General features: G+C 40.3%; 1 protein-coding gene and 1 long non-coding RNA gene across 3 annotated transcripts in view; one reads left to right on the forward strand and one right to left on the reverse strand.

Moving 5' to 3' along the window:
- Positions 1 to 812: 812 nt before the first annotated feature.
- LOC118964864 (uncharacterized) lies at positions 813 to 13,422 on the reverse strand. The gene is made up of 2 exons (XR_016495981.1): positions 13,342 to 13,422; positions 813 to 4,318 (listed from the first exon to the last, which is right to left on the reverse strand). It is a non-coding gene; the product is annotated as an uncharacterized LOC118964864 (long non-coding RNA).
- tasor2 (transcription activation suppressor family member 2) overlaps positions 1,338 to 20,902 on the forward strand; it is a 39,610-nt gene continuing 20,045 nt past the window's right edge. For both annotated transcript variants that reach the window (XM_036979954.2, XM_036979965.2), the window contains exons 1-10: positions 1,338 to 2,144; positions 3,778 to 3,926; positions 4,244 to 4,339; positions 4,575 to 4,647; positions 15,206 to 15,297; positions 15,556 to 15,693; positions 16,025 to 16,158; positions 16,281 to 16,297; positions 16,460 to 16,559; positions 16,780 to 16,874. In XM_036979954.2, the coding sequence (XP_036835849.2) occupies positions 2,117 to 2,144; positions 3,778 to 3,926; positions 4,244 to 4,339; positions 4,575 to 4,647; positions 15,206 to 15,297; positions 15,556 to 15,693; positions 16,025 to 16,158; positions 16,281 to 16,297; positions 16,460 to 16,559; positions 16,780 to 16,874 (922 nt within the window). In that variant the 5' untranslated portion in view covers positions 1,338 to 2,116. The remainder of the gene's footprint in view (positions 2,145 to 3,777; positions 3,927 to 4,243; positions 4,340 to 4,574; positions 4,648 to 15,205; positions 15,298 to 15,555; positions 15,694 to 16,024; positions 16,159 to 16,280; positions 16,298 to 16,459; positions 16,560 to 16,779; positions 16,875 to 20,902) is intronic.

Consider the following 20,902-nt stretch of genomic DNA (forward strand, 5'->3'; position numbering starts at 1 on the left):
TAGACCCGATTTCCCCAATTCCACTACCAAATGTTTTATTATGAAAATGTATATGAACACTCAATTTTATTATACATATTCTCTTTTACAGAAAATTAATAGATCAATTGGTAGCAACAGTCACACATTGTATGAGTTTACTTCCCAAGCAAAGTCCAATTTCTTTGACACCTTAGCTCAGCTTCTGAATATAATAGACACAAACAAAAGATATACCCATGCATCGTTTTAGATCAGTATAAACAATCGCACATTTTCTGTGTTTTTGCATGCGTCACAGCTGTCGCTGGTGGAGAGGGAACAGAAGTCATCTAATGTGAAGAAAGAGGAAGTACTCTGGTCTGTGTGTGTAAGTATGCTCGGACGCTGACAGTGACCTTTTAAACCATGCTTACTTGTGCAACTGTTCTAACCATGGTAAGACCCTACTTCCATGGCCACATCCATACCATCAGACAAGACGTTCCTTCCTCATTCTTCTCAAACAGAGCGTTTCATGTGACAGTTTGTCATAGTTTTGAATTTCTCGTCCTCAAAAAGTACTGAATATGGCACTTTTTCTTTTGCAACATATTATTTAAAATGTAACTTCAGTAAAGCAAAAAAGGGTAAAAAGTATTAACATGATTGAATATGATAACCTGCAGATATTCATTGAAGGGGTGTACTTGACACCTGTAACACCCACATTTTCAACAGTCCAATCATGCAGAGACCATGCAAAAGAAGACAATTTCACACTTATAAACTTAATAGTCTTGCATTTTGCCGCATACATATACAGTATTAATGGAATTCAGCATGAAATATCCTTTTTTTTTTTTTTACACACATTTATTTTACTATGTCAATATATTTGGGACAAAGTGGCAGTCATGGGCCTCCATCAGAGCTCCTACATTTATCATGAGCTGAACACACTCAGAGTTACCTGTAACACACACAAAAACGCCAGTCATAGTTTAAAACACTTAAGGGGAGTAAACTACAAATCATCCCAGTGTGTGTGTCTTTATACTGTGTGTGGTGCCCAACGCAGGCCTCGGGGATGGGTGAGAAGGTAAACAGTGGAGGGTTGACCATAGCCCCATGCTGTATGAGCAGTTTCACACACTCCAGGCTGACCGTGGCACATGCATCGCATACAGGGGCACTACCGTCAATGTTCCTCGCCCCTTGCCCTGCAAATGTATACTCGTCAGACGTCAGGATACGTCGTCAGAAGTGTTCACTTAATTTGTGGGGATAGGGTGTGTCTTTTAAGGGTTTGGAATGCAACCAGCCTTCCAAAGATTGAACGGAAGTTTCCACTTTCAATCGTCCACTCTCCCCCCCTTAGCATTCGTCACGTCCGGTTCTCGTTGCATTAGCAGTTCGAGTCTTCTAATAATCACTCTATTGCGGCATTGCATTTTCAGTTGTTAATTTAATGTTACGTTTTACAATCGAGGTGTAGACACGTATAACGCCACATAGATGAGATATATTCAGTGAAGAAGTGGAACTTTTCTAACTAATTTTCCTATTTGTAAAATGTCGGTATAAAATGTAGGCCTACTGTAAATGACAGTCTGCTCTAAATGCATATGTTTGCCACACCTAAAATCTTTTAATGGACATAATGTATTCCATTCATGGACAGTTTTCAGTTTGTGCTTGATGTTGAAAAGCTCAAGCATCTACTCAACTGCGTCTACTAGCGGAGTGGAGACAAGAAAGCAAATCAGTCTCAAAATGGATGCGGGGTGACATAAGTTTCTGTTTCTTTTTTGGAAGCACTACTTTACGTTGAGTTAATATTACATTACTCGGTGAATATATATATATATATATGCTATTTGTGACATATCTGAGTATAGTGTCAGAAAAATTCACAAAATATCGAAGTGTGTTCTAATCGCGACGTTTTTTCTTTTTCGTACTTCTTCCTGGTTGCAACGTATGTGGAAACTTGCCTTTGGCACAAAGACTTCGCCAAATAATTCATATGGATTGGCTACATTTTTCTCGGAATAGACGAATTAAAAGTATCGGAATGTCAATGGAAGACGGAGGTGGTCTGCGAATGTCAAGAGGAGAAAAAGGCACAAACTGATTTCATACGTTTTTTTCAACCATGGAAATCGAGAATGGTGCCGCAAGAGGTGACGAATAGAGTTTTTGGTCAACCATAATTCGTTATCACTCTTATAACACTTTTATATGATAGCTATTCATAATTTACATTTCACTATTTCGAGAATTGGTTGTAGTCATACATCATTGGTTTTTAGGTCTATTTATGAGTGTTACAGTGTTTACAGTATTTTGTCACGTGTGCATAGGTTACTGGTCCAACTTCACTGTCGTTAGAATTCGTAAGCACTCCAGATAATGCAGTTCCATAGGTAAAACACTAATTTTGGCATAAATACACTACATGAGCAAAGGTATGTGGACACCCTGCACGCCGAACATCTCATTCCAAAATCATGGGCATTAATATGGGGTTAGTACCCCCTTAGCTGCTATAACAACCTCCACTCTTCTGGGAAGGCTTTCCACTAGATGTTGCAACATTGCTGTGGGGACTCACATCCATTCAGCCACAAGAGCATTAGTGAGGTCGGGCACTGATGTTAGGCGATTAGGCCTCGCTCACACTCGGCATTCCAATTCATCCCAAAGTTCGATGGGGTTGAGGTCAGGGCTCTGTGCAGGCCAGTCAAATTCTTCCACACTGATCTCAACAAACCATTTCTGTATAGACCTCGCTTTGTGCACTGGGGCATGGTGATCTTAGGCTTGTGTGCGGCTGCTAGGCCATGGAAACCCATTTCATGAAGCTCCCGACGAACAGTTAATGTGCTGACGTTGCATCCAGAGGCAGTTTGGAACTCTGTATATGCTACGCGCTTCAGCAATTGCCAGACCCATTCTGTGAGCTTGTGTGGTCTACCACTTAGCGGCTGAGCCGTTGTTACTCCTAGACGTTTCCACTTCACAATAACAGCACTTACATTTGACTGGTGCAGCTCTAGCTGGGCAGAAATTTTACAAACTGACTTGTTGGAAAGGTGGCATCCAATGAAGGTGCCACGTTGAAAGTCACTGAGCTCTTCAGTAAGGCCATTCTACTGCCAATGTTTGTATATAGAGGTTGCATGGCAGTGTGCTCGATTTTATACACCTGTCAGCAACGGGTTTGGCTGAAATAGCCAAATCCACTCCTTTGAAGGGATGTCCACATACTTTTATATTGTTCTTTTAACAACAGGCTCACCAGTATTTACGACTAACTCAAAATAGAATATGTAAAATATAATGAAAATGGTTGTGACAAATGCAAGACACCTAGAATAGAATTGAAGACGGAATATAATCAATATGGTTGTTACAAATGCATAACACACCTAGAATATAATTGAAAATGGAATAGAATCAGTATGGTTATTACAGATGCATGACACCTAGAATATAATTGAAAATGGAATAGAATCAATATGGTTATTACAGATGCATAACACCTAGAATAGAATTGAAAATGGAATAGAATCAGTATGGTTGTTACAAATGTGTGACACCTAGAATAGAATGTAATAGTATTTTCAATCATACATGTGGTAGTTACCAATGCAAGGCACATAGTATAGAATAGCCTAGAATATAATCGAAACAATTATATAATATATCAATATGGGTAGTTACAAATGCATGGCAACTGTTGGTACAAAACATAACAATTTACAACCCTGCGGTAAAGTCACTATTTAATCTTCATCCTGTTCCAACCACCAGGTGTTTTGTTACCTGTACTACCAGGTTCTGAGCCCTTCGACAACAGTATTCTGCCTCCACTGCAGAACATGTACATGTATGAGGAGTCCAAGCAGTCTTTCAGATACAACTCTGCTTTCTTGATAAAGAATACCACCCTGCAAGAACGGGTCAGTATATTTGACGACTTGGTAACTTTTTAATCCACCTGCTTACCCCTCAGTGCACCGCCCCCCCTATGACCAGAGAGTTCAGTTATTACATGATAATATCTTTGTAATACTTGATAATACATGATCGTACTTGTACTTTTACATGATAGTAAATGTGTTATATTTGATAGTACATACTATGTGTAATACTTAGTATTTATTGTGCTGTTCAGTCAGTTGTTAAGTACATGTTTACATAAAATCTCTTGACTTTTTCTAGCAAGATGTTGGTCGCATACGACATAAAGAATGACCTCTTTCTTGTTGTTGGACAGTATGAGGCCTTCCGAACTGGAAGGAGAGGCATGGGATACTCAGAGGAAGAACTGGAGGAGTCCTATGGGTTCTTACTGTTTGACGACAAAAATAAGGTGAAAATAATAAATAAGGAAGAATATCAATGAACACCAGAGTAATATCACTCTAAACACAATTATAACCATATCTGCATTAATATTTCTGATAAAAAAGGAAAGAAAGTCACACACGGACTCCCTTTTTGTATGGAGAAACCCATATCTGTAATTTCTTGTCATAGAAAACTACCTCGAAACATCCCAAGCGAAGTTACTAATCACTACTAATCACTATTTTTCTATTTTAAAGGCAAATAAACTGGGAGAAACTGGTGTAATCCCTGGTCACAGTACATGCTCAACGCTTGGAGATCCTTCAAAGGGTAAATGAGCTCCTCTATGTTGTTTTATAACTCCTCCGCCATAGAAAACGAGATATCATCCACTGGGCACACCACATAATTTCAACGTGGAAATTTGGGTAATATTTGGTTGAGACGTTGATCAATGTCATTTAAACCTTTATTCACCCGCTGAATTCGCAATATTTTACCACGATGCTTTCAACCATTTTAAAAGTACAACCAAATTCCAATGGAAAAACAATGTCATCAAAATGTGTTATCACTGTGCTTTCAACCATTTAAAAGCAACAACGTTTAAATAGGAATACAATGTCAGACATTTTGTATTTATACAACAACTTAATGTATTATTACTGTGCTTCATCTAGTAGCACAACCAAATGACCTGGATTGCAGTTGAGACTACATTAAAAGTGCAAGTGATTAATGCTTTTTGAGAGTCTGCGCAGATTATTATAGCAGTTGTGAAGATTTTCACAGACCTGCATCCTTTGCATGCTATGTTGAACATGCACGATTTCTAGGAATACATAAGAAGACATTATAGTAAATGTAACCTCAATATGTGGCCATGGATGTGTTACATTAAGGTTGAATAAATACTTGTAAGACGGTCTTAACTTTTGGCTATTTACTGTATTACAAAAGTAATATTGAATTGTGTTTGGTTAACAACACAACCAAATATCAACATTTAAATGATATTTATCTAATGCTTGGATAGTTTCATCTGAGCCACTGGCTAAATCCTATTCTTTAACTTTTATTTGGGGTTTATTTGTAGAAGTGAATCCAACATATAATTTGATAACTTGAAAGTTATTAGGCTATTTACTGTATTGCAAATGTGATATTGAATTGTGTTTAGTTGTCAACGCAACCAAATATCAACATTTGAAAGAGATTTATCTTTTGTGTCACTGACTTCTGGCTTTATTTCCAGTTTGTCTACAAATAAAAAATGTATACGTTGGATTCATATCTCCATCACAACCAAAAATCTAAGTTAAAGAATAGAACTAAATCCTATTTAAAAAGTGCATTTAAAGTTTGATTTGATTTAGGCATATTCTTTAACTTTGAGTTTTGGTTGAGATGGAGACGTGAATTCAACATGTCACTTATTTAAACTGGAATTAAAGCCAGACGAAGTCAGTGGCACAAATAGAACTATCCAAGCAGAAGATACATCTCCTTTAAATTATATTTGGTTGCATTGACAACCAACCACAATTCAATATCCAGTTTGTCTATAAATTAATAATTGATATGTCGGAATCACATCTTCTTTTTGTTTTGAATTTTTACCCCTTTTTCTCCCCAATTTCGTGGTATCCAATTGTTGTACTATCTTGTCTCATCGCTACAACTCCCTTACGGGCTCGGGAGAGACGAAGGTTGAATGTCATGCGTCTTCCGATACACAACACACTGCTTCTTAACACAGTGCGCATCCAACCCGGAAGCCAGCCGCACCAATGTGTTGGAGGCTACACCGTGCACCCGGCAACCTTGGCTAGCGCGCACTGCGCCCGGCACGCCACAGGAGTCGCTGGTGCGCGATGAGACAAGGACCGACCAAGCCCTCCCTAACCCGGACGACGCTAGGCCAATTGTGCGTCGCCCCACGGACCTCCCGGTCGCGGACGGTTACGACAGAGCCTGGGCACGAACCCAGGGACTCTGATGGCACAGCTGGCGCTGCAGTACAGCGCCCTTAACCACTGCGCCACCCGGGAGGTCGGAATCACCTCTTCATCTCCACCAAAAATCAAAGGTAAGGAATAGGACTAAGTCAAATCAAATTTGATTTAAAATGCTCTTAAAGTTTGATTTGATTTATTCCTATTATTTAACTTACATTTTTGGTTGAGATGGAGACGTGAATCCAACATATTAATTATTAACTTGAAGATTATATTTTAACCAACGTTTACAACCCTAGGCCTATATACAGTTGAATTTGGAAGTCTACATACACCTTAGCCAACATTTAAACTCAGTTTTTCACAATTCCTGACATTTAATCCTAGTAAATTATTATTATTATTATTTATTTCATCTTTTACTTCTTTCATCACTTTCCCAGTGGGTCGGAATTTTACATACGCTCAAATAGTATTTGGTAGCATTGCCTATAAATTGTTTAACTTGGGTCAAATGTTTCGGGTAGCCTTCCACAAGCTTCCCACCATAAGTTGGGTGAATTTCGGCCCATTCCTCTTGACAGAGCTGGTGTAACTGAGTCAGGTTTGTAGGTCTCCTTGCTCACACACACTTTTTCAGTTCTGCCCACACATTTTCTATGGGATTGAGGTCAGGGCTTTGTGATGGCCACTCCAATACTTTGGAAGTATACTTGGGGTCATTGTCCATTTGGAAGACCCATTTGCGACCAAGCTTCAACTTCCTGATTGATGTCTTGAGATGTTGCCTCAATATATCCACGTAATTTTTACCTCATGATGCCATCTATTTTGTGAAGTGCAGCAGTCCCTCCTGCAGCAAAGCACCCCCACAACATGATGCTGCCACCCCCGTGCTTCACGTTTGGGATGGTGTTCTTCGGCTTGCAAGCATCACCCTTTTTCCTCCAAACAGAACAATGGTCATTATGGCCATACAGTTCTATTTTTGTTTCATCAGACCAGAGGACATTTCTCCAAAAAGTACGATCTTTGTCCCCATGTGCAGTTGCAAACCGTAGTCTGGCTTTTTTTATGGCGGTTTTGGAGCAGTGGCTTCTTCCTTGCTGAGCAGCCTTTCAGGTTATGTCGATATAGGACTTGTTTTACTGTGGATATAGATACTTTGTACCTGTTTCCTCCAGCATCTTCACAAGGTTCCTTTGCTGTTGTTCTGGGATTGATTTGCACTTTTTGCACAAAAGTATGTTAATCTCTAGAAGACAGAACGCGTCTCCTTCCTGAGCAGTATGATGGCTGCGTGGTTCCATGGTGTTTATACTTGCGTACTATTGTTTGTACCGATGAACGTGGTACCTTCAGGCATTTGGAAATTGCTCCCAAGAATGAACCAGACTTGTGGAGGTCTACAATTTTTTTTATGAGGTCTTGGATGATTTCTTTTGATTTTCCCATGATGTCAAGCAAAGAGGCACTGAATTTGAAGGTAGGCCTTGAAATACATCCACAGGTACACCTCCAATTGACTCAAATGATGTGAATTAGCCGATCAGAAGCTTCTAAAGCCATGACATCATTTTCAGGATTTTTCCAAGCTGTTTAAAGGCACAGTCAACTTGGTGTATGTAAACTTCTGACCCACTGTAATTGTGATACAGTGAATTATAAGTGAAATAATCTGTCTGTAAACAATTGTTGGAAAAATTACTTGTGTTATGCACAAAGTAGATATCCTAACCGAATTGCCAAAACTATAGTTTGTTAACAAGAAATTTGTGGAGTGGTTGAAAAACTAGTTTTAATTACTCCAACCTAAATGTAATGTAAACTTCCGACTTCAACTGTATGTATTGTCTATTTTTAGTCGAACCCTGGGTTGAATTTAAATGCTCACAAGAGCGGAAATTCATTTTATTTTTAGCTGAAAGATGATGCCCATATCTTACACATGATGTTGCACAACACTTTAAGTCAATAAGTCATCGTTTTAGTCAAGGTATGATATATTTGGGCTTAAAGTGGGAAAACCAAAGTTGTAACTTCAGATATTTTCCGTGTCAATGCCATGTGACTTTCTAATACTTTTCAGTCTAAGTTTCTTTTGGGGTCTGGGTTTTATGTGAATGTTACCACCCATCAGCATGGCATTGTTTATTAATCAGAAACACCTGCAAAGTTCTTCCTCGTGACTGAGCCAAACAACTTTTCGCCATAGCCTACACTTGGCTGCCTGAGCTCCACTTTTTTACCAGCAAATTATCATAATCCTTTAGATAATTTGTCAAGTTTCACTTATTATTTAGCTAGTCTGTATTAAAAAAAAGACAATTTTATAAATGATTAAATATTGTGTGATATGACTGTATTTTGGAATGGTTTTGACCATGCTGCTTTGATTGGTGTCTATCCTATGTTGAAAAGGTACCCGCAAAAGAAAATTACACAAACTTGTTGGTCTATTTTGTTGTTGTTTTCACATTTGTATTGATGTGTTCAATGCGCTCAGGATGTTGTTACATACACACTATATATACAAAAGTTAGTGGATTCGGCTATTTCAGCCATACCCGTTTCTAACAGGCGTGTCAAATCAAGCACACCGCCATGCAATCTCCATAGACAAACATTTGCAGTAGAATGGCCTTACTGAAGAGCTCAGTGACTTTCAACGTGGCACTGTCATAGGATGCCACCTTTCCAACAAGCCCTGGTAGAGCTGCCCCGGTCAACTGTAAGTGCTGTTATTGTGAAGTGGCAATGTCTAGGAGCAACAATGACTCAGCCGCGAAGTGGTAGGCCACACAAGCTCACAGAACGGGACCGCCGAGTGCTGAAGCCCATAGCACGTTAAAATCTTCTGTCCTCGGTTGCAACACTCACTACCGAGTTCCAAACTGCCTCTGGAAGCAACATCAGCACAAGAACTGTTCATCAGGAGCTTCATGAAATGAATCTTCAGCCTCACACAAGCGTCGGCTGCAGTGTTGTAGAGCTTGCTGCCATTGGACTCTCGAGCATTGGAAATGCATTGTCTGGAGTAATGAATCACGCTTCACCATTTGGCAGTCCGACAGACGAATCTGGGTTTGGCAAATGCCAATAGAACACTACCTGCCCCAATGCATAATGCCAACTGTAAAGTTTAGTGGAGGAGGAATAATGGTCTGGGGATGTTTTTTATTGTTCGGGCTAGGCCCCTTAGTTCCAGTGAAGGGAAATCTTAACGCTACAGCATACAATAACATTCTAGACTCTTCTGTTCTTTCAATTTTATGGCAACAGTTTGGAGAAGGCCCTTTCCTGTTTCATCATTACAATACCCCCGTGCACAAGTGAGGTCCATACAGAAATGGTTTGTCGAGATCAGTGTGGAAGAACTTGACTGGCCTGCACAGCCCTGACCTCAATTGCATCGAACACCTTTGGGATGAATTGGAACGCCGACTGCAAGCCAGGCATAATCGCACAACATCAGTGCCTGACCTGAATGATGCTCTTGTGGCTGAATGGAAGCAAGTCTCCTCAGCAAAGCCTTCCCAGAAGAGTGGGGGCTGTTGTGGCAGCAAAAGGGGGACCAACTCCACATTAATGCCCATGATTTTGGAATGATATGTTCGACGAGCAGGCATCCACATACTTTTGGGGATGTAGTGTGTCATTTGTGGTGTGCATCATGAGCAAGGTCATTGTAGTCTATCATTTCACTTCTTCTAGCTTTGTGAACCATAGCATGAGCATGGCCTGACTTGACTTTGCTGTACAGCAGATGAAAAGCCTGCCAGTAGCATACCAAATGTTGCACCGTGTCCATTTCAATGTAGAAAAAACGAAACTGGTCGAAACCGTTAAATTGTTTGGCAATCGATGATACCGGAGATTAATCTTATTCTTTGTATTTCTATGGCGGATTCGTGGGATGCAATTTATAGAAGATGACAAAACTTTGGAAATAACCATACATGGCAAAGTCAGAGATGCTGGCTTCCCCTATCCATCTGTGGCAAAGCTTTCCCTAAATGCTTGTTATGACAAATCCAGAACCAGCCATAGCCTAGCCAGCTGGCTAATCTTTTGAATACGGTATAGTAAAAAACAACAACAGCAACAACCAGATAATATTAGCTAACTAGATAAGGATAGCATTCTAGCTAGCTACGCTGACCGCTGTCTGTGCCTCTACTTGTTGTTATTTTTCCACTCCACGTGGAAATCACCACAACGTTCCCACCCCTAATTCGCGAATATGTATTAGCAGCCTTTGTCGTTCTTCAGAGGTGGAACCTAAACAAGAATTTACGTTCTGGGACAGGAATTACATTGATTACAGGGGAGGCATTGCCCTCTGGCGGGGGCCTTTATTTAAAACAATAGATGTTGATGATTTCGCAAATGCTATATAGGCCTAAATAGTATTGTTGATGATATTTTTTATTTTACTAGGCTAGTCAGTTAAGAACAAATTCTTATTTTCAATGACGGCCTAGGAACAGTTCTGCCCCTGAACTGCCTTGTTTTTACCTTGTCAGCTCGGGGATTCAATCTTGCATCCTTTCAGTTACTAATCCAACACTCTAACCACTAGGCTATATGACTTATAAAGTATGGGTACATTTAATTTGCTCTGTTAAACCTATGTTTTGGAATGACTTTGATAACAACAGTGAATCTATATACAGTGCCTTGCGAAAGTATTCGGCCCCCTTGAACTTTGCGACCTTTTGCCACATTTCAGGCTTCAAACATAAAGATATAAAACTGTATTTTTTTGTAAAGAATCAACAACAAGTGGGACACAATCATGAAGTGGAACGACATTTATTGGATATTTCAAACTTTTTTAACAAATAAAAAACTGAAAAATTGGGCGTGCAAAATTATTCAGCCCCTTTACTTTCAGTGTAGCAAACGCTCTCCAGAAGTTCAGTGAGGATCTCTGAATGATCCAATGTTGACCTAAATGACTAATGATGATAAATACAATCCACCTGTGTGTAATCAAGTCTCCGTATAAATGCACCTGCACTGTGATAGTGTCAGAGGTCCGTTAAAAGCGCAGAGAGCATCATGAAGAACAAGAAACACACCAGGCAGGTCCGTGATACTGTTGTGAAGAAGTTTAAAGCTGGATTTGGATACAAAAAGATTTCCCAAGCTTTAAACATCCCAAGGAGTACTGTGCAAGCGATAATATTGAAATGGAAGGAGTATCAGACCACTGCAAATCTACCAAGACCTGGCCGTCCCTCTAAACTTTCAGCTCATACAAGGAGAAGACTGATCAGAGATGCAGCCAAGAGGCCCATGATCACTCTGGATGAACTGCAGAGATCTACAGCTGAGGTGGGAGACTCTGTCCATAGGACAACAATCAGTTGTATTTTGCACAAATCTGGCCTTTATGGAAGAGTGGCAAGAAGAAAGCCATTTCTTAAAGATATCCATAAAAAGTGTTGTTTAAAGTTTGCCACAAGCCACCTGGGAGACACACCAAACATGTGGAAGAAGGTGCTCTGGTCAGATGAAACCAAAATTGAACTTTTTGGCAACAATGCAAAACGTTATGTTTGGCGTAAAAGCAACACAGCTCATCACCCTGAACACACCATCTCCACTGTCAAACATGGTGGTGGCAGCATTATGGTTTGGGCCTGCTTTTCTTCAGCAGGGACAGGGAAGATGGTTAAAATTGATGGGAAGATGGATGGAGCCAAATACAGGAACCTGATGGAGTCTGCAAAAGACCTGAGACTGGGACGGAGATTTGTCTTCCAACAAGACAATGATCCAAAACATAAAGCAAAATCTACAATGGAATGGTTCAAAAATAAACATGTCCAGGTGTTAGAATGGCCAAGTCAAAGTCCAGACCTGAATCCAATCGAGAATCTGTGGAAAGAACTGAAAACTGCTGTTCACAAATGCTCTCCATCCAACCTCACTGAGCTTGAGCTGTTTTGCAAGGAGGAATGGGAAAAAAATTCAGTCTCTCGATGTGCAAAACTGATAGAGACATACCCCAAGCGACTTACAGCTGTAATCGCAGCAAAAGGTGGCGCTACAAAGTATTAACTTAAGGGGGCTGAATAATTTTGCACGCCCAATTTTTCAGTTTTTGATTTGTTAAAAAAGTTTGAAATATCCAATAAATGTCGTTCCACTTCATGATTGTGTCCCACTTGTTGATTCTTCACAAAAAAATACAGTTTTATATCTTTATGTTTGAAGCCTGAAATGTGGCAAAAGGTCGCAAAGTTCAAGGGGGCCGAATACTTTCGCAAGGCACTGTAGTTATTAAGAGATCTCAATAACAATTCTCATGATAGCATATTGGTAGTAGTCAGTAACAAATATCAAAGCTAAGCAGTGCTGGGCATCATTAAAACCTTGGATGGGAGACTAAATGAATAACTGTAGATTGATTGATTCTCCAGTTGGAGGTGCTGCTCATCCTATTGTTTTTTTTATGATAGTGGATATAACGTTGGATATCTGACGTTTTTTAAAACCATGATCACGTAATCCTGTGTTTGAAATGTCACCCTCAAAACAACAATTTACTTTGTGATTTTTTTCATCCGATGTATTTTCCATGTAGTTTCCACGTCACAATACGTTGACAAATTATGTTGAAAGAACGTTGATTCAACCAGTTTGTGCCCAATGGTCAGACAAGACGCTAAACCCAAACCCATTTCCTGGCTTTTTGTGTTGGCAAAGTACCAAGTGGAAATGACTAAATGGTTCGCAGCACGGAAGTTAAATACACTAGGTCAACAACAACCTGTTTTAAGGGGATAAGAGAAAAATGTGTCGTTTGACTATTAAATGAAAACTGTTCATGCTGTCATCCACAAGGCCTCAACTAAACAAAGGAACCGTTCTAAGCTTGTATAATGGACATGCTCTGTTTGGCTAGCTAGGCCTAAAGAGAGGCAACTTGCTCGCACACTGACATGCAATTGTCTAAGTTGTGACCATAATCTATACTATGCTATCCGTGAGTGTGCAGTATATGGCTAAATACACTTCATAACATAAGTAATGAGATTGAAAGCAGTTTTCTTACCAAGCTGCTGGTGGACTTTTCAGTGCATGTTTGCTCCCTCTGCTTTGGAAAGTGAAACTGTGCTTTACAGACATATGATATGAATGCTTTGATTGGAAAGAGAAAGTGGAAGTAGAGTGGAAAAGAGGGGAGAGACCAGTGAAACTTAACTCTAGTAATGTCTGCTGAGGCAGGGAGTAGCGTTGGCCTATACTTAGGCATACATCATTTTTTTTTTTAATGATGTAGAAATTAGATATGATTTTAACTCATTGGAAGGATTCTACTTTTACCAGCAGAATGTTAGTAATGTTATGAGAGTTTAGCTTCAAACATACAGTACATATCTAACTTTGTTTGGAGTTTCATAAATGCATTCCTGAATAGAATTCAAGGTGCGGAGGCAGTCCCTAGCAGTTCGAAAAGGGGGAGGGTGATGTAAGATTATCTACGGTAGGACAAAGTCTGCTCGTTGTATATCTACCAGGACCAGATTGAGATAACTGCAGTAGTTACGGAGGAAGGAAACCGTGGTCAGAGTCCTTGTGTAGTGTGTTGTTTTGCACTTTCAAAAGTTAACAATTCTAAATGTGTACGACATCGCCATGTTAAAAAACAAAAAACAAAAAAAACACTAGAGACAACTGTTTAGAGGCAGCTTTTTACAAAAAGAGTTGAAGCCTATTTTTTTCAGTACTAGTACAAGAGGTCTTTTGTCAGCCCTTTTCATTCCTGTATGGTTTCGTCACTTGTCACTGCTTGAATGTGCTTAATCTATTTTTTCCTTTTTCTCCCCTGTGAACCTCCTCCCTTCACTATAGAGAAATTGACATGGCACAGCCCTCTCTGCTCACACTAAGGAAAATATCTAACCACATATCCATAGCATGTACCTTGTGTGCTGCAGGACTGTGTTAGCCTACTGAGAAAAAGCCTGAGCATTAGCTTAGGGGGCCAACACAAGTTGATCGTGTGAGTGTGGTGCCAATTCTGCCAAACCACCTCAGTTACATTATGCAGTGTTGATGAGGCAAGTCAGTTAAAAACAAATTCTTATTTACAATGACAGCCTAGGAACAGTGGGTTCACTGCCTTGTTCAGGGGCAGAACAACCAATTTTTACCTTATCAGCTCAGGGATTTGATCTAGCAACCTTTATGGTTACTTGCTCTAACTACTAGGCTACCTGCCATCCCAGTTAACCAGAAAACCAGTGTGAAGTTTCACAGCCTCTTCCAAAGTCCTCACTTCATTGTTTTAGAAAGGGAACACAGGCTGTGTTGGGCTTGGCAGTTGGCACCAAAGTATGGAAAGTTTTCCCACGCATTGACATGTCTTCAGGCAACTCGCTGAAAGGCTTTGGAACTCACTCACTGGAGGATATTGCTAATTGTTTTGGGTAAGGCTTGACTGGGTGTGCCTTGGTACTGTGATACTAGGGGCGTTTTACAACATGGCTCCCATGTCCTTGACTTTAATGTCAGATCAGGTGTATAAAAAAACATATTTTAGGGTGTGGCTTTGGTTCCCTGGGCTGTCATGATTGACCATTGGGAAAATGAGCACAAATAACATATTCACACTTAGAAATAAACCAAAACCCATTGACTGTGTGATGTGTTTATTCAATTATTTTTTTAAATAATATCTATATTTCCACTTCTCAAATTAAATATTTCAATGTAATTAAACCTACATATATTTGTATTCCTTGTATTACAAATATTTAGTTCACCTAACATCTTTCAAGATCCTCACGCCTTATTCTGTACTGAATATAGTTGTTTTGGTTTTATCAGAGAGGAGGATGCTGGCGCACTCACCGCCCCATGTTCTTGCTGTGGGAACAGACTTGTCAATGATGTGAATTGTCTTGTTAACTCAGGTGTGTACGTGTCCAAGTACTCCGACTGCCTGGACCTAAACCGCTGGTACCACGGGAAGTCTGGATACATCGCCATCATCAGACTCACCAAGGTATTTACATAGTTACGAGCCACAGAGGCGTTGCTATGTGTAACTTCACTGTTGAATGTTCCTCTAGGTTTTTTCCTTCTAAGGAGTTTTTTCCTTGCCCCCGTGCTTCTGCTTGCTCTTTGGGCTTTAGGTCGAATTACTGCAAAGCTCTTTGTGACAACTTCAGATGTAAAAGGGGCTTTATAAATACATTTGATTGATTTGTTTGTTGAAAGGGCTTGTCATTCAATTTCTCTCTCTTTTTGTGTTGTTCTACAGGGCAGAGTGAGAGATGTGACAGAGAACTACACAGTAAACTACACCCCTCCCTCTAATGGGTTTGACTGTCATGTATCAGAGCAGCTCAGTGCTGTGTCAGCCAACACCAGCTCCTTCCTGGCCTTTGAGAGAACACAGGTGAGATTCCTCCATCCATCTAACGTTCATCCATCCATCCATGTCACACTGTGTACTTTTCCAGTAGGAAAAAACAGTTGTAATGACGTCATTTCAACCAGCTTTGCCTGCTGGGTTTCGGGTTCTGTTGCCTTCAATTGTCAAATGTGCACTCTGTGTCAAAGCAATAAAACAGAAATGAATTTAGTAAGCCACCTAATGAAAAAAGTTATAATTTATTCCTGTTTTTGCTCCAGGCATCTAGAAAAGTTGATGAAATAGACCTGTAGATACAGTAGTGATAAATACAATACAATAGCAAAGCTGAAGAGATTTGTGTTGGTCTTTGCAGTACTACATGTACGAGCTGCCTGGTGGAGGGGCTGACTCAACAGTCCAGCCTCCAAGCCATGCCTGCCCATTCGCTATAGTGGCTTTTTCCTATTGGGATACCAAGACCCCTGCATCAGAGGACCAAGAGAAGAGGTACATTTCCCTCTCTCTCATGGGTTTTTCATTTTTCCAGATTCATAGAAAATATTTGATGAAAAGGAACATCTTCTAAAACGTACAAAATTATTGATTTGTTTTTTTCTTCTCTTTTGCAGCGAGGAAGAAAAAACAGGTGAGTAATGAATCAAACTGTTACAAAGGTCCTTTTGGATAATGTTATGGTACCGTTCAATGGCATATCATTACTACTACAGTACAGTGCATTCCTGCTTTGACTGAATGCATTAAGTTGCTCTGGATAACATTGTCTGCTAAAATGTAAATATTATTACAGTGTTTCACTACTACCCCTGGAGGGGTCAGCTCCAAATCAGCTCCCAGGTCTACCATGTGGGTCTGAAGTCCAGCACTGGACCCCTGATTCCAGCTAAACTGTAAGTTCAATGCAACCCTAGTGTGAAGGTGCACTCTCTCTCCCTATGCTATGACTTATAAATACAGTATCCTATAAATATCTCTCCAATTTACTTGATGTGGGTCGTGTCTAGTAGGGCACACCATAGCAAGACAGTAGGCAACAAAACAAAAAATAAGTTTAACTTCCTGTTTTATTGTGGTAACATAACTTGAGAAAGTCATTTTGTTTGATTTCAGTCCAACAGTAATGGCAGTTGACGGAGCCATTAAAATGTCAGATCTAAGGCAGAAATTACCAAAGGCTATGTTTGAAACCTGCTTCATCGGTGAAGGTACGTTTACATATGTTACATATGTTCACAAATGTAAATGTAGGCTACTCAAAAGTGGTTTCATTCTGATGGCATTTTGCTTCAGCAGTGTCACCACAAACAAACTTTCCCAGGACTAGGGTTGCAAAGGGAGGGTATATTACTGAAAACGACCAAAATGTTCAATTCTTTCAAAGGTTTTATCTTATTTATCACAAGACATCAAGTGGCTCTTTTGGACACTTCAGATTATCACAGGTGTTTGTAATCTAGCCCTCTGTGTGGCCTTATCACATGTAAAATATATGAAATAATTAAATAAGATGATAAAAAATAAGTAGAATGACAATGCTGTAAATCATTATCCTAAATATACTGAACAAAAATATAAACGCAACATGCAATGATTTCAAAGATGTTACTGAATTGCAGTTCATATAAGGAAATCAGTCAATTTAAATATGTTCATTAGGCCCTAATCTATGGATTTCACATGACTGGGAATACAGATATGCATCTGTTGGTCACAGATATCTTTAAAAAAGGTAGGGGCGTGGTTCAGAACACCAGTCAGTATCTGGTGTGTGACCACCATTTGCCTCATGCAGCGTGACACATCTCCTTCACATAGAGTTGATCAGGCTGTTGATTGTGGCCTGTGGAATGTTGTCCCACATCTCTTTTATGTCTGTGCGAAATTGCTGGATATTGGCGGGAACTGAAACACGCAGAAAAAGAAACGTCCTCTCACTGTCAACTGCGTTTATTTTCAACAAACTTAACAAGTGTAAATATTTGTATGAACATAACAAGATTCAACAACTGAGACATAAACTGAACAAGTTCCACAGACATGTGACTAACATAAATGGAATAATGTGTCCCTGAACAAAGGGGGGGTCAAAATCAAAAGTAACAGTCAGTATCTGGTGTGGCCACCAGCAGCATTAAGTACTGCAGTGCATCTCTGCCTCATGGACTGCACCAGATTTGCCAGTTCTTGCTATGAGATGTTACCCCATTCTTCCACCAAGACACCTGCAAGTTCCCGGACATTTCTGGGGGGAATGGCACTAGCCCTCACTCTCCGATCCAACAGGTCCCAGACGTGCTTAATGGGATTGAGATCCAGGCTCTTCGCTGACCATGGCAAACACTGACATTCCTGTCTTGCAAGAAATCACACACAGAATGAGCAGTATGGCTGGTGGCATTGTCATGCTGGAGGGTCATGTCAGTATGAGCCTGCAGGAAGGGTACCACATGAGGGAGAAGGATGTCTTCCCTGTAACACACAGCGTTGAGATTACCTGCAATGACAGACATGCTCAGTCCGATGATGCTGTGACACACCGCCCCAGACCTCAACCTCCAAATCGATCCCGCTCCAGAGCACAGGCCTCGGTGTAACGCTCATTCCTTCGATGATAAACGCAAATCCGACCATCACCCCTGGTGAGACAAAACCGCAACATTGTTGCCGGTGATGTCTGGTTAGGACCTGCCTTACAACAGGCCTACAAGCCCTCAGTCCAGCCTCTCTCAGACTATTGCGGACAGTCTGAGCACTGATGGAGGGATTCTGCGGTCCTGGTGTAACTCGGGCAGTTGTTGTTGTTGCCATCCTGTTACCTGTCCCGCAGATGTGATGTTCAGATGTACCGATGCTGTGCAGGTGTTGTTACACGTGGTCTCCCACTGTGAGGACGATCAGCAGTCCGTCCTGTCTCCATGTAGCATTGTCTTAGGTGTCTCAAGTACGGACATTGCAATTTATTGCGCTGCCACATCTGCATGCCTCCTTGCAGCATGCTTAAGGCACGTTCACACAGATGTGCAGGGACCCTGGGCATCTTTCTTTTGGTGTTTTTCAGAGTCAGTAGAAAGGCCTCTTTAGTGTCCTAAGTTTTCATAACTGTGACCTTAATTGCCTACCGTCTGTAAGCTGTTAGTGTCTTAATGTCCGTTCCACAGGTGTATGTTCATTAATTGTTTATGGTTCATTGAACAAGCATGGGAAACAGTGTTTAAACCTTTTACAATGAAGATCTGTGAAGTTATTTGGATTTTTACAAATGATCTTTTAAAGACAGGGTCCTGAAAAAGGTCAGTTTCTTTTTTTGCTGAGTTTAGATCGAAAGCATTCCAAACATGTTCAATGGGTGATATGTCTGAGTATACAGGCCATGGAAGAACTGGGACATATTCAGCTTCCAGGAATTGAGTCCAAATCCTTGCGACATGGGGCTGTGCATTATCATGCTGAAACGAGGTGATATCGTCACGGTATCTCTGTGCATTCGAATTACCATCAATAAAATGTAATTGTGTTTGTTTTCCGTAGCTTATGCCTGCCCATACCATAACCCCACTGCCACCATGGGGCATTCTTTTCACAACGTTAACATCAGCAAACCACTCGCCGACATGAGGCCATACACGTGGTGGGGCTGCGGTTGTGAGGCCGGTTGGACGTACTGCCAAATTCTCAAAAACGACATACTAGAGAAATGAACATTCAATTCTCTCGCAACAGCTCTGGTGGACATTCCTGCAGTCAGCATGTCAATTGTACTCTCCCTCAACTTGAGACATCTGTGGCATTGTGTTGTGTGACAAAACTGCACATTTTAAAGTGTCCTTTTATTGTCCCTAGCACAAGGTGCACCTGTGTAATGATCATGCTGTTTAATCAGCTTCTTGATATGCCACACCTGTCAGGTGGATGGATTATCTTGAGAAATGCTTGCTACAGGGATGTAAACAAATTTTTGCACCACATTTGAAATAAATAAGCTTTTTGTGTGCATGGGGAACATTTCTGGGATCTTTTATTTCAGTTCAGGAAACAAACACTTTACTTGTTGCGTTGATATTTTTGTTCAGTGTATAAACCATCAACTTAGTGAATACCATTGATGTTTAATTTGAAGGTTTCAGCATGAAATATCCTTTCTAAATTTTCATACACTTTTATTTATTTAACTATGTCAATATGTATGTTATAAATGTTTTGTCATTAATCTTCAACTTTAAACCAGCAACATATTACCCTGCATCCCACTGCTTGCTTACCTCTGAAGCTAAGCAGGATTGCTCCTGGTTGGTCCCTGGATGGAACCAGATGCTGCTGGAAGTGGTGTCGGAGGGCGAAAAGGAGGCACTCTTTCCTCTGGTCAAAAAAATATATAATATCTCAGTCAGTGCCGTTCATGATGATAATTTTTCTGATAGGTTTAGGCTACTACAAGATACTCTAATTTCCCCTATAACCATCATGAGGTGCTACAGCCTATAAATAAACGTTTATAATATAGGTGTACACAGGTTCTAGAGAAAAATTTGAGATGACAGACAGTGAGTTGCACATGGACAGACATTGACACATTCAATACCACCTTGCACACTCTTGCCTGCATCTAGCTTATCTAGGGTGTAATCATTAGTCAAACAGTTACAAACGAGCATTTCTATTGGACAAATTCTGCTATTTCTATCCCTGTTTTGTTTGCTTTCGTTTAAGAAACGTTTTTCAGCAGAGTCGGCAGAATGAATACACCCCAGATCACGCATAAACACAGTTCACTTTCATACCTAGCAGTCACGTTGTATTCATTCTAGCCTCTATGCACTCTCCTCCTCTCACCTTTTACCTTCTTTTGTGGACTTCAATGAACAACACATCAGCTGTGTGACCAGGCGAAAAAACCTGTCCAAACCAAACCATATCATAACCGCTACACACAGCCTACATCGTTGTCTCCATATTAGATAAAGTAACGTCCTAGTCAACATAGCTAATAGAATTAATGCGTTAGTAAACCCGCTACAATCATACAGTAACGTTACAGTCTTTTTTCCCCCAAGATGGCATAGCAGTCAGACGTCCTTTGTCCTCGTCTTGTCGTGACCCGTGTATATATATATTTACATATTTTCTTCGCATATCTTTTTATAATAAAAAAAACATCTCAACTTCAAAACACTCTCCTTCAACCCGCCTCACCAATTTAAAAAAAGTATTATTCACCTCAATTCTGAAATCCACA

Source organism: Oncorhynchus mykiss, chromosome 1 (assembly GCF_057628025.1).
Source record: "Oncorhynchus mykiss isolate SJ-2025 chromosome 1, ASM5762802v1, whole genome shotgun sequence".
NCBI lineage: Eukaryota > Metazoa > Chordata > Actinopteri > Salmoniformes > Salmonidae > Oncorhynchus > Oncorhynchus mykiss.